General features: G+C 51.9%; 8 protein-coding genes and 1 non-coding gene across 9 annotated transcripts; 6 read left to right on the plus strand and 3 right to left on the minus strand.

Annotated features, from left to right (window-relative positions):
* Positions 1-185: 185 nt before the first annotated feature.
* BDW70DRAFT_155715 (uncharacterized protein) lies at positions 186-3,854 on the plus strand (the record flags this gene model as incomplete). Its single annotated transcript, XM_073740083.1, has 2 exons — positions 186-464; positions 519-3,854. The coding sequence occupies 2 exons, from the start codon at positions 186-188 to the stop codon at positions 3,852-3,854; spliced, it is 3,615 nt and encodes a 1,204-aa protein (XP_073600879.1).
* Positions 3,855-4,849: 995 nt separating this feature from the next.
* On the plus strand, positions 4,850-6,378 carry BDW70DRAFT_146960 (uncharacterized protein; the record flags this gene model as incomplete). The annotated part of the gene is made up of 2 exons (XM_073738650.1): positions 4,850-5,182; positions 5,272-6,378. 2 exons carry the CDS (start codon positions 4,850-4,852, stop codon positions 6,376-6,378), a joined length of 1,440 nt encoding a protein of 479 aa, XP_073600880.1.
* Positions 6,379-6,794: 416 nt separating this feature from the next.
* On the minus strand, positions 6,795-8,848 carry BDW70DRAFT_127222 (zinc-dependent alcohol dehydrogenase). The gene is made up of 4 exons (XM_073735238.1): positions 8,017-8,848; positions 7,870-7,918; positions 7,648-7,804; positions 6,795-7,591 (listed from the first exon to the last, which is right to left on the minus strand). Exons 1-4 carry the CDS (start codon positions 8,139-8,141, stop codon positions 6,819-6,821), a joined length of 1,104 nt encoding a protein of 367 aa, XP_073600881.1. The 5' UTR covers positions 8,142-8,848; the 3' UTR covers positions 6,795-6,818.
* A 51-nt stretch (positions 8,849-8,899) lies between these two features.
* BDW70DRAFT_41315 (uncharacterized protein) lies at positions 8,900-10,484 on the plus strand. Its single transcript, XM_073743951.1, has 2 exons — positions 8,900-9,719; positions 9,797-10,484. The coding sequence occupies exons 1-2, from the start codon at positions 9,080-9,082 to the stop codon at positions 10,237-10,239; spliced, it is 1,083 nt and encodes a 360-aa protein (XP_073600882.1). The 5' UTR covers positions 8,900-9,079; the 3' UTR covers positions 10,240-10,484.
* On the minus strand, positions 10,166-12,783 carry BDW70DRAFT_41285 (RNP domain protein). Its single transcript, XM_073743950.1, has 9 exons — positions 12,262-12,783; positions 12,113-12,165; positions 11,970-11,977; positions 11,822-11,915; positions 11,634-11,762; positions 11,508-11,559; positions 10,974-11,398; positions 10,768-10,921; positions 10,166-10,717 (listed from the first exon to the last, which is right to left on the minus strand). Exons 1-9 carry the CDS (start codon positions 12,659-12,661, stop codon positions 10,578-10,580), a joined length of 1,455 nt encoding a protein of 484 aa, XP_073600883.1. The 5' UTR covers positions 12,662-12,783; the 3' UTR covers positions 10,166-10,577.
* A 1,669-nt stretch (positions 12,784-14,452) lies between these two features.
* BDW70DRAFT_t29 lies at positions 14,453-14,553 on the plus strand. The gene has a single exon. It is a non-coding gene; the product is annotated as a tRNA-Leu (tRNA).
* A 227-nt stretch (positions 14,554-14,780) lies between these two features.
* Positions 14,781-15,912, plus strand: BDW70DRAFT_127240 (uncharacterized protein). Its single transcript, XM_073735239.1, has 2 exons — positions 14,781-15,345; positions 15,403-15,912. The coding sequence occupies exons 1-2, from the start codon at positions 14,836-14,838 to the stop codon at positions 15,733-15,735; spliced, it is 843 nt and encodes a 280-aa protein (XP_073600884.1). The 5' UTR covers positions 14,781-14,835; the 3' UTR covers positions 15,736-15,912.
* Positions 15,913-15,941: 29 nt separating this feature from the next.
* BDW70DRAFT_167695 (WD domain protein) lies at positions 15,942-17,762 on the minus strand. The gene is made up of 3 exons (XM_073742299.1): positions 17,176-17,762; positions 16,301-17,120; positions 15,942-16,227 (listed from the first exon to the last, which is right to left on the minus strand). The coding sequence occupies exons 1-3, from the start codon at positions 17,708-17,710 to the stop codon at positions 16,008-16,010; spliced, it is 1,575 nt and encodes a 524-aa protein (XP_073600885.1). The 5' UTR covers positions 17,711-17,762; the 3' UTR covers positions 15,942-16,007.
* Positions 17,763-17,863: 101 nt separating this feature from the next.
* Positions 17,864-19,552, plus strand: BDW70DRAFT_167699 (uncharacterized protein). Its single transcript, XM_073742300.1, has one exon. It carries the CDS (start codon positions 17,899-17,901, stop codon positions 19,474-19,476), a length of 1,578 nt encoding a protein of 525 aa, XP_073600886.1. The 5' UTR covers positions 17,864-17,898; the 3' UTR covers positions 19,477-19,552.
* Positions 19,553-19,894: the final 342 nt, after the last annotated feature.

Consider the following 19,894-nt stretch of genomic DNA (forward strand, 5'->3'; position numbering starts at 1 on the left):
GCCTTGGAGGAGCTGTGTTTGCACTAATAATCTGCTTTGCACACACAAAAGCTTCCAAACGTCAGTCTTTCATTGCTGTCGCTTAGCAATCAGTTCTTCTTCCCCGCACTGCCTCAACAACAGAGCTCCCCTAAACGTCATCCGGACCCAGCGCTTTCAGCGCTTCGAGAGCTCATCTCGAGACCATGCCCAGCTCACATCATTCTCACCGACCACCGACGTCCGCGCCACCTACCCCAGAATGGAGAGTCCCGGCGGCGCCCCCGAGACCATCAGGTCGCCCAGTCGCGAGCCCACCACCACCACCACCACCGCCTCCTCCGTCCTATAACCCAGTCACTGGTAACTACGGTCCGAGTCCTAATTACAGTCCGATTACTGGCTTTGCGGGCGTTAATACAGCGACATGGGGTGTGAATTACAACAGACAAAATTATATGCATTCCCCCCCTCCTCCGCTGCCGGTGAGTTTGGATCCATGCACAATGTACAGTTCTGTTGCTAAAACGCTATTATAGCCGCGGCCTTCAAGTACCTCCGGTCAGCCGGCAAATACCCAGTCACCGATCGTAACTCCCGCAGATTACCACCAGTCCTCGATTCCGAGTTATGGAGGAGGAGTGTCATCGGGGGATTATCACCAGCAATGGGCATCGAATCCTACTCATACGCCTCAGCAATCTGCAACCTCTTTACCACCTCCCCCACCTCCACCTTCACCACCTCCGCCGCCGTCCATGGTTGATACGTCTAGTTACCACAATCCTGCACCATCAGTGCTTGTGGCACCACAAACTCAGCAAGTTTGGAACCAGCCGCCACTACCATCGCATCCCAATATACCCCCGAGTCAGTATCACCCTCCAAGTACTGGTCCCAGTTATCCAGGCCCTACTTCAGCTCTTCCAGCGCCCAGCTTTCAACAGGACGTAGATGTCCGGCCAGCGGCGTCCTTTCCGCCGGAAGGACTTGCGCAACAGTCTCCAACAGCTGCTCCGCCTGTGCCTCCGAAAGCTGGTCCTTCCGTGTTGGGATCAGGTGGCCCTTCTGATTGGGAGCATCTCTCTCCTACCGCAGGTGAAATTGATGATGTAGCTGCTTTCAGACCAAGAACAGACGCACCAGCGAATGCGACGCATGATTTGAGTCCGAGTTATGGAGGTGGTACTATGGGCATGACGGGAAGCGGCCACTCGCCAACACCGTCATTTTCGGACCTGGACTATAGAAAACCAGCAGTGAGCGAGGCATCCCAGAATTACTCGACGCAATCACCTACTAGCCCAGGAACTCGGCATGATTTTCTGCCGCCCGCTCAGCCGGTTAGGATGGACACAATTGGATCAGACTATACCACGGACTCGCTTGTTGCGAACTCCGAAAATATTGACGGTGTTATCGAGGCATGGAATAAGCCAGTCTCGGCGGATGACAAACCATCGTCTGTACAGCAAAGTCCCAAAGTTGAAAAAGCACCAGTTTCTCCTCATATGACTTCAAGTCCCGTGGAATCCGTCCCAACAAAACAGCCGGAACCTACAGCACCTGGAAACGAACCTCGCATCGACCTAGTGGATAACACGAAAGATGCTGTCAATGAATCGGCGAGGGTGACAGAATCCCCTCGGCCGTCGTCTAGGCAGGTCGATCGCTACGACGATCTTGATTCCTGGTCGCAGTCCTCTTTGGAACGCTATGTGGCGATGTTGCGAAAAGAAGCTGTTGCTGATTCTGACGAGGAGCGCTTTAAAATCTTCACAGCATTTATGGCCAAAGAAACAAAGCTGCGTGAGATTCTCTACAGTATCGAGCATGAGACCACCGCTGCTGCGGAGGCTCCTCAGCAATCGGCTGATGCTCAAACCTTACCGAAAGAACCAGATAATAAGCCGAAAACCACTCCAGACGAATCAGGACTGATACCAGTGGAAACTGAAGAGAGCCACTCTGCGCCGACTATTGACGATGTAGAAGATGGCAGTTATAGTCCAGGCGGGCGTCCTATCCTTCCCAGGCTTCATACCCCTCAACTGGCAGCACTCCATAGGTCAGCGTCTAACCCTGGGGGTCATAAGTACACCGCAAACCACGCAGCGGCAGCCCATAGCTTGCGCTCTACCTCGGTACCGCCTAACAATCCAGTGTACTCTCCCCTCACAACAAATCCCCCGCAGCGGATCTACACGCCATTCCGATACACTGAAGGACCTCAGAGAGGCTCCGACAAACTACAGATTGACCGCCCCGCGTATCAAGCTTACTCTGCGTTGCGGCAGGCGGGGGCAGAAAGCGGACGTGTAATGGCGGACACGGCGCCATCAACTGAAGGTAACCGGAAGCGAGCTGCATCTGGGGCATCTATCCAAAATGATCTAGATGAAACCTTCGTCGGGTTAATCAGAGAAAAGAGCGTCAACTATGGCACGAAGCCTTCCCAGACTTCAACTCCGCCGCTGCCACCATCTCTCCGGCAGGGGAAACCACCCAATCCGCTTGAAGAATTGCGCACTATTATTTCGACCCCTGCTCATAAAAAGTCGGAAAGCCTCTGGCATACTACGGTTAGGCAGGACCTTGAAAAGTATCCTAACGACTTTGGTTTTGTGCGTGAGACAGGTCGAAACTGGGAGATGGCCAGTAAGGCTCGCAAAGAGAGCCTAGAAAAGGAGCGCATCAAACGACAAGAGGAGTCAGAGAGTCATATTGATGCGCTATTTAATGAAAAGGAGATTGGCTATGCGGATATCAACATCCTGGAGGAAGAGTTCCGACAAACGGAAGCCCGCACCCAGCTTGAGGAGGAACGAAAGGAACTTGAGGACTTTATTTCCAATGTTTACGGGCCATTGGATAAGCGGTTGGAGGAAGAGATATCTGCCCTTCAAGTTCATTATGACTCTGCACTCAGCCAGCTGGACCGCGAGAACAACAACAAACAAGAAGGCGCAGGCAAGCACAGCATATCTCACACAATGAAGATCGTGAACGAGATCCACCATAGACTCGAAATGAGACACCACAAGCGGTTGGAGATTGCTCTTGACCGCGAGCGCCGGCGACAGAAAGCTGAGAGACGACCTCTCGTTTTTATGGGTGATTCTGCGGCGCTGAAGAAGCTAGACAACGAGTTTGATCAAATGGAAAAACAGAATATCCTGGAAGCCGCGCGTGCTCGTGATGAGCGGGCTAACAAGCTCATGGACTTATTCGACGATGCTATCATGCGCGGGCTAGGAGAGAACCAGAGTCTACTCGACGAGCTATCAGCCAAAGTGACTCAGGTCGACGACGCCGCCATCCGCTCATCCAGCCTCCCAGACGCAGAAGTTGAGCAAATCCTCAAATCCGTCCACAGCCTAGTAGAGTACCTTCGCAAAGACTCCGAGTCCATTCTCCACAGCTTCGGCGTTGCCGACTCGGCTCTCAACAACGCAGACTATAGCGTCTCCGTGGCCGAGGCGCGCTATTCCAACGCAGAGCTGGAGGTATTCCACCAGCTTGAGGCTGAGAAGAAGAAAGAAGATGCCAAGATCCAGGATAATGTCCGCACCAAGCTACAGAGCGTTCGCGTCGGACCTGCCAAGATCACGGTCGCCATTAACGACGCCCTGCGCACGCTAGGGAAAACGCCTTTCCCTGACATGCCAGTTCCTGCGGATGTCATTCCTGCCAGCCAACTTTATGACGTTTCGCTACCTACTCCTGCTGTTCGGCCTGCTAGTACGTTGGGCATAGCGGCGAGGAAGCTGGAGACAGACCCAGAGCATCGGGAGCGGCTGCGCAAGGCGTTGGACGATGCAAAGAAACGCAATGCGGCAAGGCAGCGCTCGGCGTCTGTGGTGGCGAAGGAATGATTTCTCAAGTTTGTTAGCTCATGACTCACGAATTTCTTATGTTCTTATACCCTTTACCTTTGGCGATGCACTTGTCTTTCTTACGTTTTCTGTCTCTGTTCCCCGTATAGATCGTTAGGGTATACCTTATAGTCGACATAATAACTAATCTATAAATATTCTCGTTCTGTACGAACCAGTGGACTTGCGAGAGCACAAAACCAATATCTTAGAGCAGAGGTCAAAAAAGAAGTTAACAAACTGCGCCGCCTGTGCCGCAGCCAACTAGTGGTAGAGCTCAAGCCAGAGACGGACTTTTCCACCGTTCCACACTACTAATCATTGCAAGACTGCCTCGAGTGCGCCCTGCTGCGGCGTCAATCTCTGTTCACATCTTCAACTTTCTAAGAATTCATTCTCCTTTCGACCACTCAACTGTGCGTCATTACTTCTGGCTTGTTCCAGCAAAATGTCGTTAAGTGGCACAAACCCAGACGCCACTGTTACCAGAAACCACACAAGACGAGCCGTGCCTCTCAGCTTGTCAATAATCATCAACTGCGCTGTTGTATCCAGCTCTCGATAGTGCCGCATGATTCTTGAGGACGAACAGAAGCTGCGGCGAGGAAGCAGCTGGGGTGAAGACGAGGAAGATTCGACCCATTAATATCTCCATCAGACCCGGATCATGGCCGCGTTTCTGGTTTTTGTCCCTGCGTTTGGTCTGTTCCTGACCGGCTTCGGGAATAATATCCACAAAACCCTACAGCGTACCCTTCTTTCTCTGGTACCCTAATCCTGGCCCTGGTACGCTGGAACCGTCAGGGCACCCGCAGATAAATTACGCATTATCAGCGGCAGAAAAGCAAAGCAAAGCTCAGAGCTCCTCAATGTCCACGCCCACGGGGCAGTTTTCCGCTCTTTCGATTCATGGATCTTCAGAAACAGAGTCGAAGACTACATCGGATGTTGGAAGCGGGCGAGGGCAAGAGCTAGGACGAGCGAAGTCGTCGAACATGACGGACATGGCCGCTGTCAAGGCCTCATCGGGCCTCTTGTATGACCTTCGCGGTTCGGGCTTTGATCAAGAGACAGAGGCTAGGGCGCTACTTGGCTTGACGACAGCCTATGACGTGCTGTTTTGTGAGAGGAAAAGGGCGGGCTATGAGTTTGTTTTTGCAGAGACGGCGCGCGTGCGGATTCCGCTGTTGGGTTGGGGCCAGACTCAAATGAACTTTTCAGGTGAAGTGAATGATGTCGTTGCGAGCGGGTATGGCAGCGGTGATGGTTATGCGTGCACCTGCGCCGCGTTCCGGGGGAGAGATGCTGTCGCTTGTCAGCATATCTTTGTGAGTTTTATTTCGCATCCGGCAAGCAAGTCAGGGCTCGTTTCTTGTTGAATGATCTGGCTCGCTAATGAGACTGATGGGGCCTATAGTGGCTTCTCGACCAATTCCGGGCTCAATTTCTTTCGCACTCTCCGTCTCCTCCCAATGCTCCTTCAAAGATCCTCCTCTCGAGCGACGGGCATGCGCAGGGCTTCCCGCGCATTGAGCAGCTCCTTTCCAACCAGTCCGCTACAACAACCATAGAAACCCTCGCAGAGCATCTCGGCTGGCCGTATGTCTGCTCAGAAGTCGAAGAAGGCGGCATGAGTCGGACACAGAGGGTACGCGATATTTTATCCGCTTTCAGCACTGAGATCCTTCCGGAAGAGTTTCGAGTTGAACCCGTCGAGTCTGATTCTGAGCCAGAAGATACGGATTGTAATTGCTTGTCGCCGACGAAAAGGAGAACACCGGAGCAATGCGTGGTGCAGGGAGATATGGAAGCAACCGTCTTCCAGCTCGCCGTACACGACGACAACGTCTTCACGAGTCTGTGCAAAGCTATGCCGCCGGGGGCCTGTGCGGCGATTTACTTCGATAAAATACTCGCGAGATCGAGGAGCATTCTTTCCGAGTTCGACATGTATTGCCGAACACTAGGAGGACCCTATGAAGATGGAGACAAAGGCAAAGTGTTGAGTATGGCTGCAGTCGTCCAGACCCTAAGGACCAACATTCTCAACATCCACAAAAATATCCACGTTCGCGCCCCTCACGGCCTCCAGGGCGCTGCTAAAGCACTCATAGCCATCCTCGAAGACATATCCACGCGCAATAAAGACGCTCTGGCCGACAATCCGTACGGCCGCGTCTCGTTTTTGCCAGCCAACGCCAACTGGTCTGCGGACGGCGAAGACGACGGGGACTCGCGCAACCTATACCACCAACTCATTGGATCTGCGGACGGCGAGGAGGAGGAAGGCCACTTTGTCCTTGATGCGTTGGCGGATTTATCAGGGAAAGTTCTGTATCCGTTCCGGGAGAGGTTAGGTGCGGTGTTAGCGAGGGTTGAAGTGAATCGGGCCCCGAGAGGGTTTATTGTGAGATTGGCAGCGATTGTTCGTGTTGCCGAGGGGGGGACGGATATGAGAATTGGGATCACTAGGAAACGGAGTGGTGAGACCCAAGATGAGAGCGAGAGAAAGAGAGTTAGATGAAACTTGCTACTTTGCATATGGCTGAACTTGCAGTTGCTGTAGACCAATCATTCTGCGCACCTGATCGTGCTTTTATGCTGATACCCTGCATGTGCATAAGATACAATGCTTAGAGCACTCATGGGTTATTTCTTTGCTGCCCATTCAAAGACTGAATAATACACGACCGTTAGACACGTAATTGGTTTTGACCGAATTGACATACCTTAACCAACGTTCCAGACTCAGTATACAGTAAACGGCCCATATACTGCCTGCGTATACTGCCCCGTTAAGGTTGAGCCTATCTCCTAGACCTAAGCCAGGCACAACGGCTATGGGCTCGAACAAGACAACGGGTTGACTAACAAGAGCATCCTTCAAGAGAAGTTAACAAGAGAAGTTAACATTGAAATAAACATAACAAGTCAGGCTATGTAGGGCATCCAAGCTAAGAATTACTAAGAAAGATCAAGCACCACCCGCCCCTGCAACTTCCCCTCCTCCATCTCTTTGAAAATTTCAGTCAAGGCCTCCATCTTTTCCTCCCGGAAGTGCGCCTTAATGACACCCCTCACCGCAAACTCCATAGTCTCAATCGCTTCGGTCCTATTTCCGACAGCCGACCCAGTGACATGCACATGCTTCTGGATAAACAGGCCTGGGTACGCACTTGCGATAGCCTGCGGCTCGTGTTCGGGGACACCCACGCAGACCATCGTTCCGTTGTACCGGAGGAAGAGCAAAGACTGAGCGTAAGCAATATTGGATGCCGTGCAAACTATGACAGCATGCGCACCAAGACCTTTCGTTGTAAGCGACTTGACGTGCGAGGAGATGGCTTCGAATTTATCGTCCGTTGGGAACTTGGTGATATCCACGAAGTGCTCGGCGCCTGACGCCTTGACGAGCTCTTCTTTACTCCCGTGATCCACGCCAATCACACGCAGGCCCATGCCCTTGGCTGCGATCTGGACGGCTAAGTGGCCAAGGCCGCCGCCGGCGCCGGAGATGACGATCCATTGGCCTGGTTGGGCTTTACTGCGCTTAAGGGAAGCGTAGACTGTGACGCCGGCACAGAGAAGAGGCGCCGCTTCGGCTGATGGGAGGCCATCGGGAATTGGGGTAACGTATTGCGCTGGACCGAGCACGTATTGCTGGAATGTGCCAGGGGTGTAGTAGCCTGATACCTTTTGGTTGAAGCAGAGGCCGTCGGCGCCGTCCTGGCAGGGAGCTTTGCCGTTGTTAGTGGGTTTTGCGTTATAATGCGTCTATGGTGTTTGTACGTACGGCACTGCCCACAGGCGCTGGAAATCCACTTGACACCGACTCTGTCTCCGATTTTCAATCCTGATGCTTCAGCGCCTGAGCCTAGCTTCACCACTTTGCCAACGCCCTCATGGCCACCAACTTGTCCGGGCTGAGTAGGGAAGGGTAAAGTCTTCCACTGTATCATCCATTAGAATGTGGTTCGCCCTTGATGTGACTCCAGGACAGGAACTAAGTGCATACCGTGTTGGTCATGATACCAAAATCTGAGTGGCAAACGCCGGAATGAGTGCTACAATGTCATAACGTTAAAAATCGGTACACGCCAGTACTTTACTCGACTTGAATATCCCAATCCTCCAGAGTAACAGGTATATCCAGGGCACGCACAGATTGATCAGGACTTCATTGTCGCCGGGCTCAGGGACATCCAGCTCGACGACCTTGGTAGAGACGGTGCCGGGGTTGTCGTAGATGACAGCCTTTTGCTTCTTGGGGATCTCAGGAGCAGCCATTCTGACAGATTTCGCGGGGCTTCTCTTGTGTCGTTGATAAGGTAAATGTGAGAAGGTGAAAGAAGTAGAGGAAGGATAAGCCTCTCTTTATATAGCTATCCCAGACCAGAGCAACGTAACGCCAAGTCGACTATCATCTCTAGCCTGACCATAATCTTAGAAGTAGTCAGGTAGTCTGATTGCTGATATGAAAATGAGGGGAAAGGGCATCTCCGCTCAGGAGGGAAGAGTGGCTGATCCAAGGAGAAGAGAGCAGTGGGCCTTAAGGCCAGCCCAGGGCAGGAGTCTGAGAGAGCGAAGTTTCAGCATGACGCAGCTAAGCTAGGACATCGCATTCATGGAACGTGGTATTGTGATTCATCCAATCAGTCTCGAGGCAGCGTGAGGGGCGCTGGCGGCCGAGGAGGTGCCGTGGTGGAACAGCCTCGGTTACGGTAGATCAAATAAGACGCGTTTCATAGTCTCTGAGTCCGTAAGAGTCAACGAGCTGATTTGAGAGTGTTCATAATGTGGCCTTCGCCAATGGGATCCGACAGGTTGAAGGTTGGAAGGAAACACCGCGGAACTTGGTGTCGAATTGTCGATGGGATGGCGGGGAAGACGCGGGGTCAAGGAGGAGGAACCGTAGCAAAACCACGACAATGTCCAGGACAAGGCCTGACCTTATATCGCGTCGAGATGAGTACCCTGGACTCCCAGGATCACTCATTTATATAATGAATTGCTTTTGAGCAAGTCTATGCCAATGATGTCAAGCCATAATGCCCATGGCCAGTTCGGTCTGAAATCACCCGACGGCAACGGCTAATATAGATCAACCGCGAAAATACCCCCGATATCTCATTCTTATATGGTCATAGCATCCTGACGATCTTGTTCACCATGTCTAAACCAGAAATAAAACCTCTTCTGGACCTCTGGACACGAAACTGCTCAAGATGGCCTTCCCTATTGTGGACTCGCACATCCATCTATTTCCTGAATCCCACCTTCCCACACTAGCCTGGTATACACCCAACAATCCACTGGCATCTCAACATTCAGTCGACGAATATCGATCTGCAGTGAAATCCTCCACATCTTTACGCGGCTTTATATTTCTTGAAACTGACCGCCTCTCATCGTTCGAAGAGTTGGAGACGGGAAAGCATGGCTGGACCCATGCCCTCGATGAAGTTTCGCTCCTCGCACGAATTGCAAGCGGTACACCTCTTCCGGGAGAGGGTCACAATGCTGAAGATCGCGATCTTTGCCTGGGGATAGTCCCGTGGGCGCCTGTACCTGGAGGGCCGGATGCGTTGGAGAAGTATATGGCGCTAGTGAAGGAGAGAGCAGGCTCAGAAGAGGTTTGGCGTAAGATACGAGGCGTACGGTATTTGGTGCAGGATAAACCGGCGGGCGTTATGCTGCAGCCGGCATTCATTGAGGGGTTGAAATGGTTGGGGAGGCAAGGCTTGACTTTCGATTTGGGCGTGGATGCGAGGCAGGGTGGGATTTGGCAGCTTGAGGAGGCGGTTGAGATGATGAGGAGGGTTTATGAGGGCGTTGAGGAGCAAAATAAAGTCACGATTGTGATTAGTACGTCAACATCGCCGTCGGAATCAGAGTTTTGATTTGGTGCCTTGTGATGATTTGCTGACTTACGTACAATACAGATCATCTTTGTAAACCGAATCTTCGTCTCCAGCCTACTTCTGAAGGCTCGATCACAACCCACCCCGATTTCGCACGATGGAAGACCCAGGTCACAGCCATGGCTCAGTATCCGGCAACATATATGAAGCTCTCGGGCGCGTTCTCAGAACTTCCCCCCCTCTCTCCAGGCTTCGAGCCAGATATTGAGTCTGTGGTCGACAAGCTTCAGCCATGGACGGATGTTGTCTTTGACGTCTTTGGGCCTGAAAGGGTCATGTTCGGCTCTGACTGGCCGGTCTGCAACATAGGAGGTGGCGGAAACCTGGTCACCTGGAGCCGCTGGAGTCGGGTTGTTACTAGTGTCTTGGAGCGGAGAGCGTTGGATGAGAAGCAATTAAAGGGTATCTGGGGCCAAGTCGCTGTAAAGGCCTATGGAGTAACCCTTCGAGACACTCGTCTCTAATATACTACTAATATACTCTTTCCGAGAAGCACAAGGGAAGAACGAAAGTAGAGAAGATTTCGAAACTTGGCAGGTTACGTATACTGGTAGCTGGCATCAAATAATCAATGAAAGCAAATACAAACCCAGTTACCCCACAAACTGGTCGACCCGGAATACAGCGAGCATTATGAAATGAATGAGCATAGTGAGATGGATAAATAGCAACAACAAGCAAGTGGAACAGTTCAAGAACAGATCGCAAGGACCGGTCAAAATCCCCAAAGCCAGAATAGCATTTTGTAGACATTTTGAACCTTTCAAGCTCCTTTGAAGCAAAGCAGGGAAACACGCTAGTATTACATGATCTGATCCTGGGTGATTCCACCGGTAGCTTGGGCATCATCCATGGGGTCGACCGGACCCTGGGGCGGGGTCAAGTATTTGACAAAGGTGATGCCAAGGGGACGGCCACCGTACTGGTAACCAGTGAATTTGGCTGCAGCTATGTTAGTGTAATCTAGAAGCACAATGGAGAGAGATAAATACCGATTGAAGTCTCTGCCGTATCGGCGTTATCAAACTGTACCACACCAGTGCCACGAGAGCGGCCGTTAGGCTCATACTGGATTTCGGCGCGCTCCACCTTCCCAATAGTCGAGAACAGGTCAACCAAATCGTCGTTGCATGTGGACCAGGGTAGCTGTTGCATGTCAGTGGCTGTGGCCGCTTTGTTCTGTACTCGCGATACTCACATTGCGAACGTAAATAGTGTCACTCTTCTCACCACCGGAGGTAGCATAATCGGTGAATGGGTTGGGGGGGACCGAGGGCCCAGCGTCAAACCCAGGACCGCCAGGAGGACCGCCATAACCACCGCCAAAACCTCCACGGCCGCCAAAGCCACCGCCAAAGCCGCCACGGCCGCCAAAACCTCCACGGCCACCGAAGCCGCCACGGCCGCCAAAGCCACCATAGCCACCGCGGCCCATGCCAGGTCCTGAGCCTGCAAACCGGTCTTCACGCACCTCGAGGGTGCGGCCTTGCCAATCATAGCCGTTAAACTGTTGGATAGCGTTACGGGCATCGTCCGGCGATTCAAAGGCAACAATACCAGAGCCCTTGGGGCGGCCAGAGGCGTCGGTATGGACATCGGCACGAATCACGGTACCTTGCTGGGCTGCATCAAACGTAAGGTCAATACCAGATCGAATTTGAGCTTTGAAAAGGAGGGGAGATGGCAGGCAGCAGCCAAGGCTGTCAAAATCAGACCTGCATCCTGGTCTTACCTGCTTGGCGGAAAAGATCCTTCAAATCTTGCCAGCCAACGTTGAATGGGAGCTAACAATTGCAACATCATTAATTATGCCCAGTAGATGGCATTACGGCATAGTCAATGGGATGGAAAGACTTACGTTGGAGACGTAGAGCTGTCTTCCACCGCCACCGGGACCACCGCCATAGCCTCCGAAGCCACCACGGCCGGGGCCACCAAAGTCTCCACGCGGAGGACCACCTGAGAAGCGAGGTTCAGGCTCGCGATCCTAACAGTAGGAAGAGAATTAGCCTCCGTAAGCCGAGGCTATGAAAAAGGGGTAATTACCTCGCGGACGTAAACAAGGCGGTTCATCAGATTCTGGTTGCTGAGCGTGTTGACAGCATTTTGCGCTTGCTCCCTTGTAGCGTATTCCACAATCCTGTGCATGGTCAGCTTGTGCGACACCTGGATATAGTCACGGTGCATAACTCACCCGCATCCCTACAATGATCCCGGACAGCCAGGCCCAACCCGTCAACCCAAACAGTCCAAGCAAATCGAACCAACAGGGGTGAAAAGAAACCAGAAACAAATGAAATAAAGGAAGAACCAGTCACGCTACGCATTGGCGCCCACCTTCGACATTCCATTAGGAAGAAGCAAGACGTCGGCGAAGATGACATCTCCAGCTGTAAAATGGCGCGGAAAAAACCCCCAAAGTCAGCCACATATTCCAATCCCATAAAACACTAAATGCCCTGCCAGCACGATATGACCCTGCTCACCCTGTCTCATAAAATCTTTTAGATGATGCCATTTGACATCGTAGGAAAGGTTTCCAACATAGACCCGACGGTCTTGTTGGGACGATTCGCGCACAGATTGCATCATTTGTTCTTTGGCGACTGCTCGATCCTCAAATGACCTGGGTGGAGGCGGGTAACTACCACCGCGTCCACTGTATCCCGAGCCTGAATGACCTCCTGATGGGCCTTGAGCAGCACTCATAGGAGAGCGAGAACGGCGATCGCTGCGGCGGTAATCGTCGCGGTCACGACTGCGAGATCGACTGCGAGGCGAATACGAACGGCGGCTGCGTCGAGGACTGCGAGATCGACGACGAGGGGATCGAGACCTCTCACGCTGTGCGCGGTCAGTATCGTACTCGTAGTCGCCGTAAGGCATTAAGACGGCGAAACAATGAAGGTCAGGTAAATGAAGATAGATCAAAGAAAGGACCAGAGAGAGAGAATCGAGTGTGGAAGAAGCTAGGATGACTGGAAGCTGCGAATCTGCGACTTCGATCTGCGCAACGTAAAGCTTGGGTGCGCGATTTCGGAGTTGAAGTCATGTGACTGAGAATGGGGCAGGAGATCCATAATGATGAGGTGCAGGAGGACCCGGGGGATAGGGCGCATCCGAAGCGGCCCTAGCGCAGAGGTTCCGAACTGTACAATTGCAACAAAGGGGAAGCACATGGAGACCGCAGAAGAGAAGCGCTAATTGAGATCACTGCCCGCCAGTGTGCGTGGCATGGGAAACTCGATGTAACGCCACCCCTGACCAAGTTGTCGCCAGCCGCGTCCATGATGGCAGTGGGGAGGGATGAAGGATATGTCGCAATATATAAACGAAGCACACAAAGAATATTGCCAAGCGAGAGGGGGATAGAACGAAAGAAGTAACTTACTTGGTATGGTCGATAGACGTCGGCTGGAGTTCACTTCAATGTAAGCCACTAGTCTAGTGCGTTCGAACAGAGACAACAGAGCAACAGAGCGACCGCAGAACGACCATAAGAATAACGAGGAATGTAGTGGTAAGGATAATACACGCACAGCACCACAAACGGAGCAGAGGACGGGAAGGGAGGCAAGGAGAGGAGAGGAGGGAGAAGAGAAAGGATTGAGGCAACGAGGAGAATAGCGGGGAACGAAAGGGGGAGGGAGGGGAAGGCAGCGAAAAAGAAAGCACAGCTACAGTCGAGCTGTGTAGCTGTGTCTGACAGACAGCTCGGAAGAACGCACGCCACAAGTGTGATTGGTGTTCCCGTGGGAATCCGAGATGCAGCAGTAAGGTAACCGGCTGCGTTGGAGTCGACGGGTCGGGAATAGTATGATCAAGAGCAAGTGGTTGAAAGTATGTATGATGAGAATCGCACGCGCACAGAGTGAGTGTGAGAGAGAGGAATTTGCAGGAGGATCGAATGCAGCCCAAGGTCCCCGTCACATCAGCTCTCGATGAGAATCGATGGAGCCAAGCCTTTAGAAGGAGGGGATAATAATAAGACGGGAGAATAATAATAGAGGGTAGCAATTAGCAGAGGGTGGGGGAGGGACCAGGCTGGGGAATGGAGGAACCAAAAGATGTAAACAGATCAGAAAGTATGATCTGTAGGTAGGTACAATGGATGCGACGCGAGGCAGAAGAATGAAGAAGACGAAACACGCAGGGAAGATGCAGACATACCCATGTTGAAGACGCGGTCGGAGGAGTCCAAACAGAGAGGCTGAAGGGCAGAAGGGGAGGAAGAAGAGAGATGATGGAGGAGAGAGACAAGAAAGGCGGATGACGATGCTTGATTTGACGCCAGAAAAGGTCTGGGATCTTGATCCTCCCGCAACTCACAACAAAGAAAGATCCAATTGGCGAGGAGAAGAGGAGAGAAGAGGTGGATGGTTCGGAATTGGAGAAATTGGAGTGTTTTAAAGCTTGCCAGATAAGATTCTTAATCTGTGTTAGAATAATGAAGGGGACATTGACAGGCAACTCTGACTGTCTGCGTAGAAAACAGTCAACCGTCAGTCTATTCAAACGAAGACATCTATCATTGGATATCAACACATAGAAAGAAAAGCAATTGCCGTCAATTCAGCTGGGCTTCTAAGCAAAGTAAATCATTTATTAGAAAAGAAATGAGGATAGACGAAGAATAATCCATATTATGGCAATCATACCCACAAAGGGTGTCACTTTGGTAAGATGGCCGAGTGGTTAAGGCGGTGGATTTAAGTGTTAACACTAAATTAAATTCCCCACTGACGAGAGTCACCTGGGTTCGAACCCCAGTCTTACCAATATCTTTTTTTTTTTGGTCAGAGCTCTACTTCAGAATTACATCAAGTACGATGTTTTGGTTTTGGACTATTCAAGAATAGGCATATAGTATTAATCATAATAATGCTGCTATTATAAAGCGAGTATGTGTCGCAGCGGTATATCGGTTTGTGCTTGCGGAGTATATATGTAGAGAGAGAGAGAGGCGAGCGTCCCAGAAACCGTCTAATCATCCGATGCCTACCCTTTTCAGAACCCGGAACACTCTTACAACCACCAACACAACACCTCACCACACCAACATGGCACGTCCAATCCTTCAGCCCCTGCGCGCATGCAGTAACCCGGTCTTCTCCTGCTCATTCCAAAAGTCAATTTTCGCAACAATCACCGCAGTCTCCCAGCAACCGCACCGCCGTCAACCCGCCGCTTTTCGATCCCTTCTTCACACCCACCGTCCCTACCACTCCCGCCATCATCCTGAACTTCCATCGCACGAATACACAAACTCCCAAACAACTATTCTCACTGCGGCCCTGAAGCATGTCCCGTCTCATGGCTTTACCAAGGATGCCCTTACCCTCGGCGCTCGCGACACTGGCTTCCTAGATGTCTCGGTGCAGCTCCTCCCGCGCGGCGAATTCGATCTCATCCTCTTTTGGCTTGCCAGCCGACGAGGTCTCCTCCGTGCAGCGGTTGATCAGAATGGCCTTCTGTCGACGGCAAGCCAAGTTTCTGTGGAGGATAAGACAAAGGCATTGATTATGGAACGGTTGCGCATGAACAAAGATATACGGCATCAGTGGCAGGACGTGCGTCTCTCCGTTTTCATTATCATTTTAGAAATGAGTCTGACAACTAGCAAAAAGGCCCTAGCACTGATGTCTTACCCCTCCAACATCCCCCTCTCCCTCTCTGAACTCCACGCCCTCTCCTCAGACATTCTCCACCTAGCCGGCGACACCTCGGTCGACGCATCCTGGTACACGAAACGCCTCTCCGTCAGCGCCATTTACGCCTCCGCGGAAGTAATAATGACCCGGGACTCGAGCCCCGATCTCTCGGCAACAGAGGCGTTCGTTACGCGGCGGGTTGAGGATAGCAAGGCCATTGGGGGCAAACTCAGTGGTGCGAAGCAATGCCTTGGTTTCATGGGATCAACGGCTGTTGGGCTGGGAAGGAGTTGGGGGTTGAAGATCTAAACTGAGGTCCAAGGCAATTGAAGCTGGCGGAATCCATGTATCTGTATGTACCACCTTGTGTGGACTGAGCATTGAGGACTGTGCTTGTATATTATATCCATTTTCTGTCTTCGCTTTAAGGCAATGGTCCGCATTTCTGGCTAAAACTAGAGCTAATGCAATACCTCAAATCCAGCACTTATTAGCTTGAACAAAATAAAGTAGCCAACCTTAATTCACGGTTTATTGCCACGTAGAGCAGTATGATGAAGGGAAAGAAGCCTGTCCACACCCTACATCCACAAACAAATCTTCCCACTTGCCGTCCCACCGGCAACCCAGTTCTTGCTTCTGTGGAATACGGCTACCGCGGGGACAGCTGTAATACCATCGCCTCCCAGCTGCGCGAGTTGATCGCCAGAGCCACTGTAAATGTCCACGAAGCGGTTCATGTTCCCGATGCAGAATCGCTGGATGGCTGATTGTGGGTTGAGTTGCCATTGCGGGCGGAGACTGGATTAGATGTTAGCATGACAGTGGCGAGGTCTCAGTAAGGAGGGGGGGGGGGGGTAAATAGAAAGCTTACATAGTAACCCATCGGCCTGTCTGGCAATTATGCCGTACAACAGTATCGGGTTTCATTTCCGATTCATCAAGTATGTGTCCCGCCTTCCAGGACGAGATACCTTTGGAGCTGAAATCGTACAGTTTCAACGTATCATCGTAAGAAGACGTTGCGATCTGCCCGACGCAGTTGAAGGCGGCATGTGAAACCGAGAGGCGACTCTGGTGTTCGCCGACAGGTGTGGGATCGGTATGGGAGAGATTCCGGATGTCCCAAAGGCGCATGGTGCGGTCGAGACTGGCCGTTGCGACATAGTGCGGGTGTGTTTGATAAAGGGAGAAACCACCAATCTTCTTCTCTGACAATTGCCAGGTCGTCGCGGAGCTCTGTCGCTTGGTGCGCATGTCGTACCGGCCAAATGCGCCATCCAAGGTTGTCCAGTAGATCGTATTGGGGTCACCGGCAGCCATGTCGAGGCCGGAGATGGGGACGTCGTCTGACGTGGACTCAGGTGCATACTTTTCAACTGATGATGTTTTCTCGAGGTCCAGCTCGCGGATAGAACTATCATAGCTTGCAGTGTAGAGATGTGTGGGCTTTGAAGGGTGAACGGTCATCGAGCTGATGGTACGCGTATGGGGTTTGAGCGTAACAAGTACCGGATCAGGGTCGTCGTCGTCGTCGTCTTCATCGTCTTCGTTCTTCACAGCTGATGTTGGCTTTTCCTGAGATGCGTCGAGAATCCCTAGATGGCCCATTTTATCTCCAGCAAAGATTACCGGCTTGGCTTCTGACGGGTGAAATGTCATAGAGTAGATTCGCTCAGGGGTTATCTTAATGCCTGTATTCGTCCATATTCAGCAATTGTCTAATAAGCTTGCAGGATGAGTTCATACGGTTGGGCTCCCATGTTTCCCACAGACTTAGACTATTCATCTCTTTTCTCAGCGCCTTCAAGTCTTTGTCATCCGTGGACTTGATGTCCTCCTCTCCAAACGTCCGTTGGTACGGGACCGCGACTCCCTTGGTGACTACATCCACGCCGATTAAAGCGTCTCCGGACAGTTTTTGGCCCGACACAAATATATCATTGAAAGAGAAAGAGTCCGACTTCCGAACCCTCTTCGCTCTCTCCTCCTCTTGCCTGCGATCATACTCCTCGTCCGCCTTGCGTTTCGCAATCTCGCTGTCCGCCGCAAGGCCCCTCAATCGCGACGATGTACGACGGGGAAGTGTCGATTCCTCCTTTTTCACTTTCGGCGCGGGCTTCTTCTTCGGCTTCGATTGATTCGCAGTTGTGCCTCTCGGCATATTTGAGGGAAAGACACCTGCCGACTGCGCGTCGAGGCTGAGCTTCTTGAGAAGCGCATCGCGCTCGGCGATATTGGCGAGCCGCTGCTTCTCAAATTCGGAAAGTTCCTCTTTAACCATAGTGACAGGTGTAGAAAAGTCAATCGACTGCGAAAGGATGTATTGAGTGGGGTGCCAGTTGTTCAGTCTTCGGGGAGTCAAAATGCGAAAACGCGTACAGGCAACCACGTGGTCACGTGCGCATACTGAATCTAAATTGTTCTTCAGGAAAAAGTCCGCCGGGGTCCCAACAATTGACAGGCCCGAAGATGAACTTACAGCATCGCATAGCTTTGACTTGGCTGGCCCAGGCTCATGCTATTCGCAATTCTCCTGCTCCCTTCCTTTACCAAACACGTACTCTTGCTCGTCCATTGCGGTTCCGACCTCAGCTCGGCTCGAGCTATTCAACCTCCGATAACCCCAGCTCCGATTCTGCTGAACCACACACCCACGCCGAAAGTGATAAATCTCTAGAATCCGGCAGCAATGGCGCAGACGAAGAAGTCCAGTCCACCGCGCCCGCCTCTACCCCTGCTCCCCGGAGGAGCTTCTTACGGAGAAAAGCCGACATCATAGCCAAGCCTGCTAGCCAGGCAGGACGATGGAGAAAGAAAGAACGGCCGGATAAGTTGGGTCGAAAACCAACTTTAACTACACACGAGACTCGAGCGCTTGCCGGCCTCATTTCAAAGCTTGACCCTGAGAAGCGACCGACCCCAGAACAGTTGGCGCACGAACCTGGATCGTCGGGAGAGTCAGCCCAGGCAAAGCCGGAGGAAACGGACGCGGAAATCTCCGCCATATTCGCCGCAGTGTTGAGGGATGTGAGGAATCTACAAGGTCCGCCCGAACACAGAGCCAGTGACAAGGCCACGGGAGCGGTGAGGGAGGAAACGGAAAGGCGCAAAGAAAGGCTCGGAAGTGAAGCTGAACAGAGCCTTGATACATTTACAGCGTCAGGGCAACAAGCCAGACTTGGCGAGCTACATAGGGGTGCCGTGCAAAACCAGGAGAGCGAGCGTCACTTACCGGATACCAATGATGCGCTGGCGGAGCTCCTTCGAACAAACGAGTTGACCCTAGCCAGGGCTATTGAACTAGTCGCTGAGCGAGAGACTGCGAAGATCGACTCGACCCTTCACGCCGCGGTTGAAAACACGACAGATGAGGGCTTCTGGAAGGTATGCCAGGAAAAAGTCTTCTCTTTGGTCCAGCACCTAAGCAGTAATGAGGGCGCTGCGTCTGCATCCGCGACATGCTCAGATAATGCAAGTCCTGTACTTCATGGCGCCGACCGTACTACCTCCACAGTGTCTGATACTGCAACTGAATTCCCACCTCAGCTTTCAATCCCCGCCTGCATCCCCATCGTACCCGTCGTGGTAGCAATTTACCCCAAAGTCCTACGCACGGCCTTTGTTCTCCTGAACCTCCACTTCCCCGACTCCCATCTCATCAGCGAATTTCGCGCAACGATCACCTCTCTTGGCCGTGAATCCGCGACTCTCGGCCTCACCACCAGCCTCTTCAACGACATGCTCTATTTCCACTGGCGCGTCACGCATGATTTCCCCGAGGTCATTGCGTTATGCCGCGAGATGGAAGTCACTGGTGCGCAGCCCAACATCGGCACGATCAATATACTTGAGGGTATCGTGCGCGAGCGCAATGAAGACCTCGCGAAGCGTCAGTCGGGCGAGACCTCGGAGCAGCCATGGTGGGATTTCCCCGATAATCGGAGGGCTATGCGTAAATTGTTAGGGGAGGACGGGATGCTTGAGAGGTTTAGGAGGCAATATCGTGAGGGCAAGGAGAGAAAGAAGATTTGGAAGCCGTACCTATAATCCTGGAACTTAAGGCTGTACGGTATTTCCATCTTGCAAAATATTTAACCGCGCGTTAGGATCTGGCAGAATGTAGAAACTAGAGTAATTAGTAATTTCATGAGTACAGAGTAAAATGAGTATATATCAATTATACCGTCACCCGCCGTACAAGACCTATCTTCAAGAGAACGAGTCTATCGAGTTATCTACTTGGATATTTGTAAAGACTTGAACCTTATAAACCCTTACTGTTCCGTCAACCCTAACTCTTTCCGAGAATGAGCGCAGCGAAAATACTGATTACGACCGCGGCAAAAGAGTCCTTGGAAACAAATTGTCTAACCATAAGTCAAATGCTCATTTCGTCTATGCCAACAATGGGGATTCGTGGGCTATTTACACAACAACAGAAAGGATCTAGAGCCACCCACTCACT

This window comes from Aspergillus foveolatus (genome assembly GCF_047715535.1).
Source record: "Aspergillus foveolatus strain CBS 279.81 unplaced genomic scaffold BDW70scaffold_2, whole genome shotgun sequence".
NCBI lineage: Eukaryota > Fungi > Ascomycota > Eurotiomycetes > Eurotiales > Aspergillaceae > Aspergillus > Aspergillus foveolatus.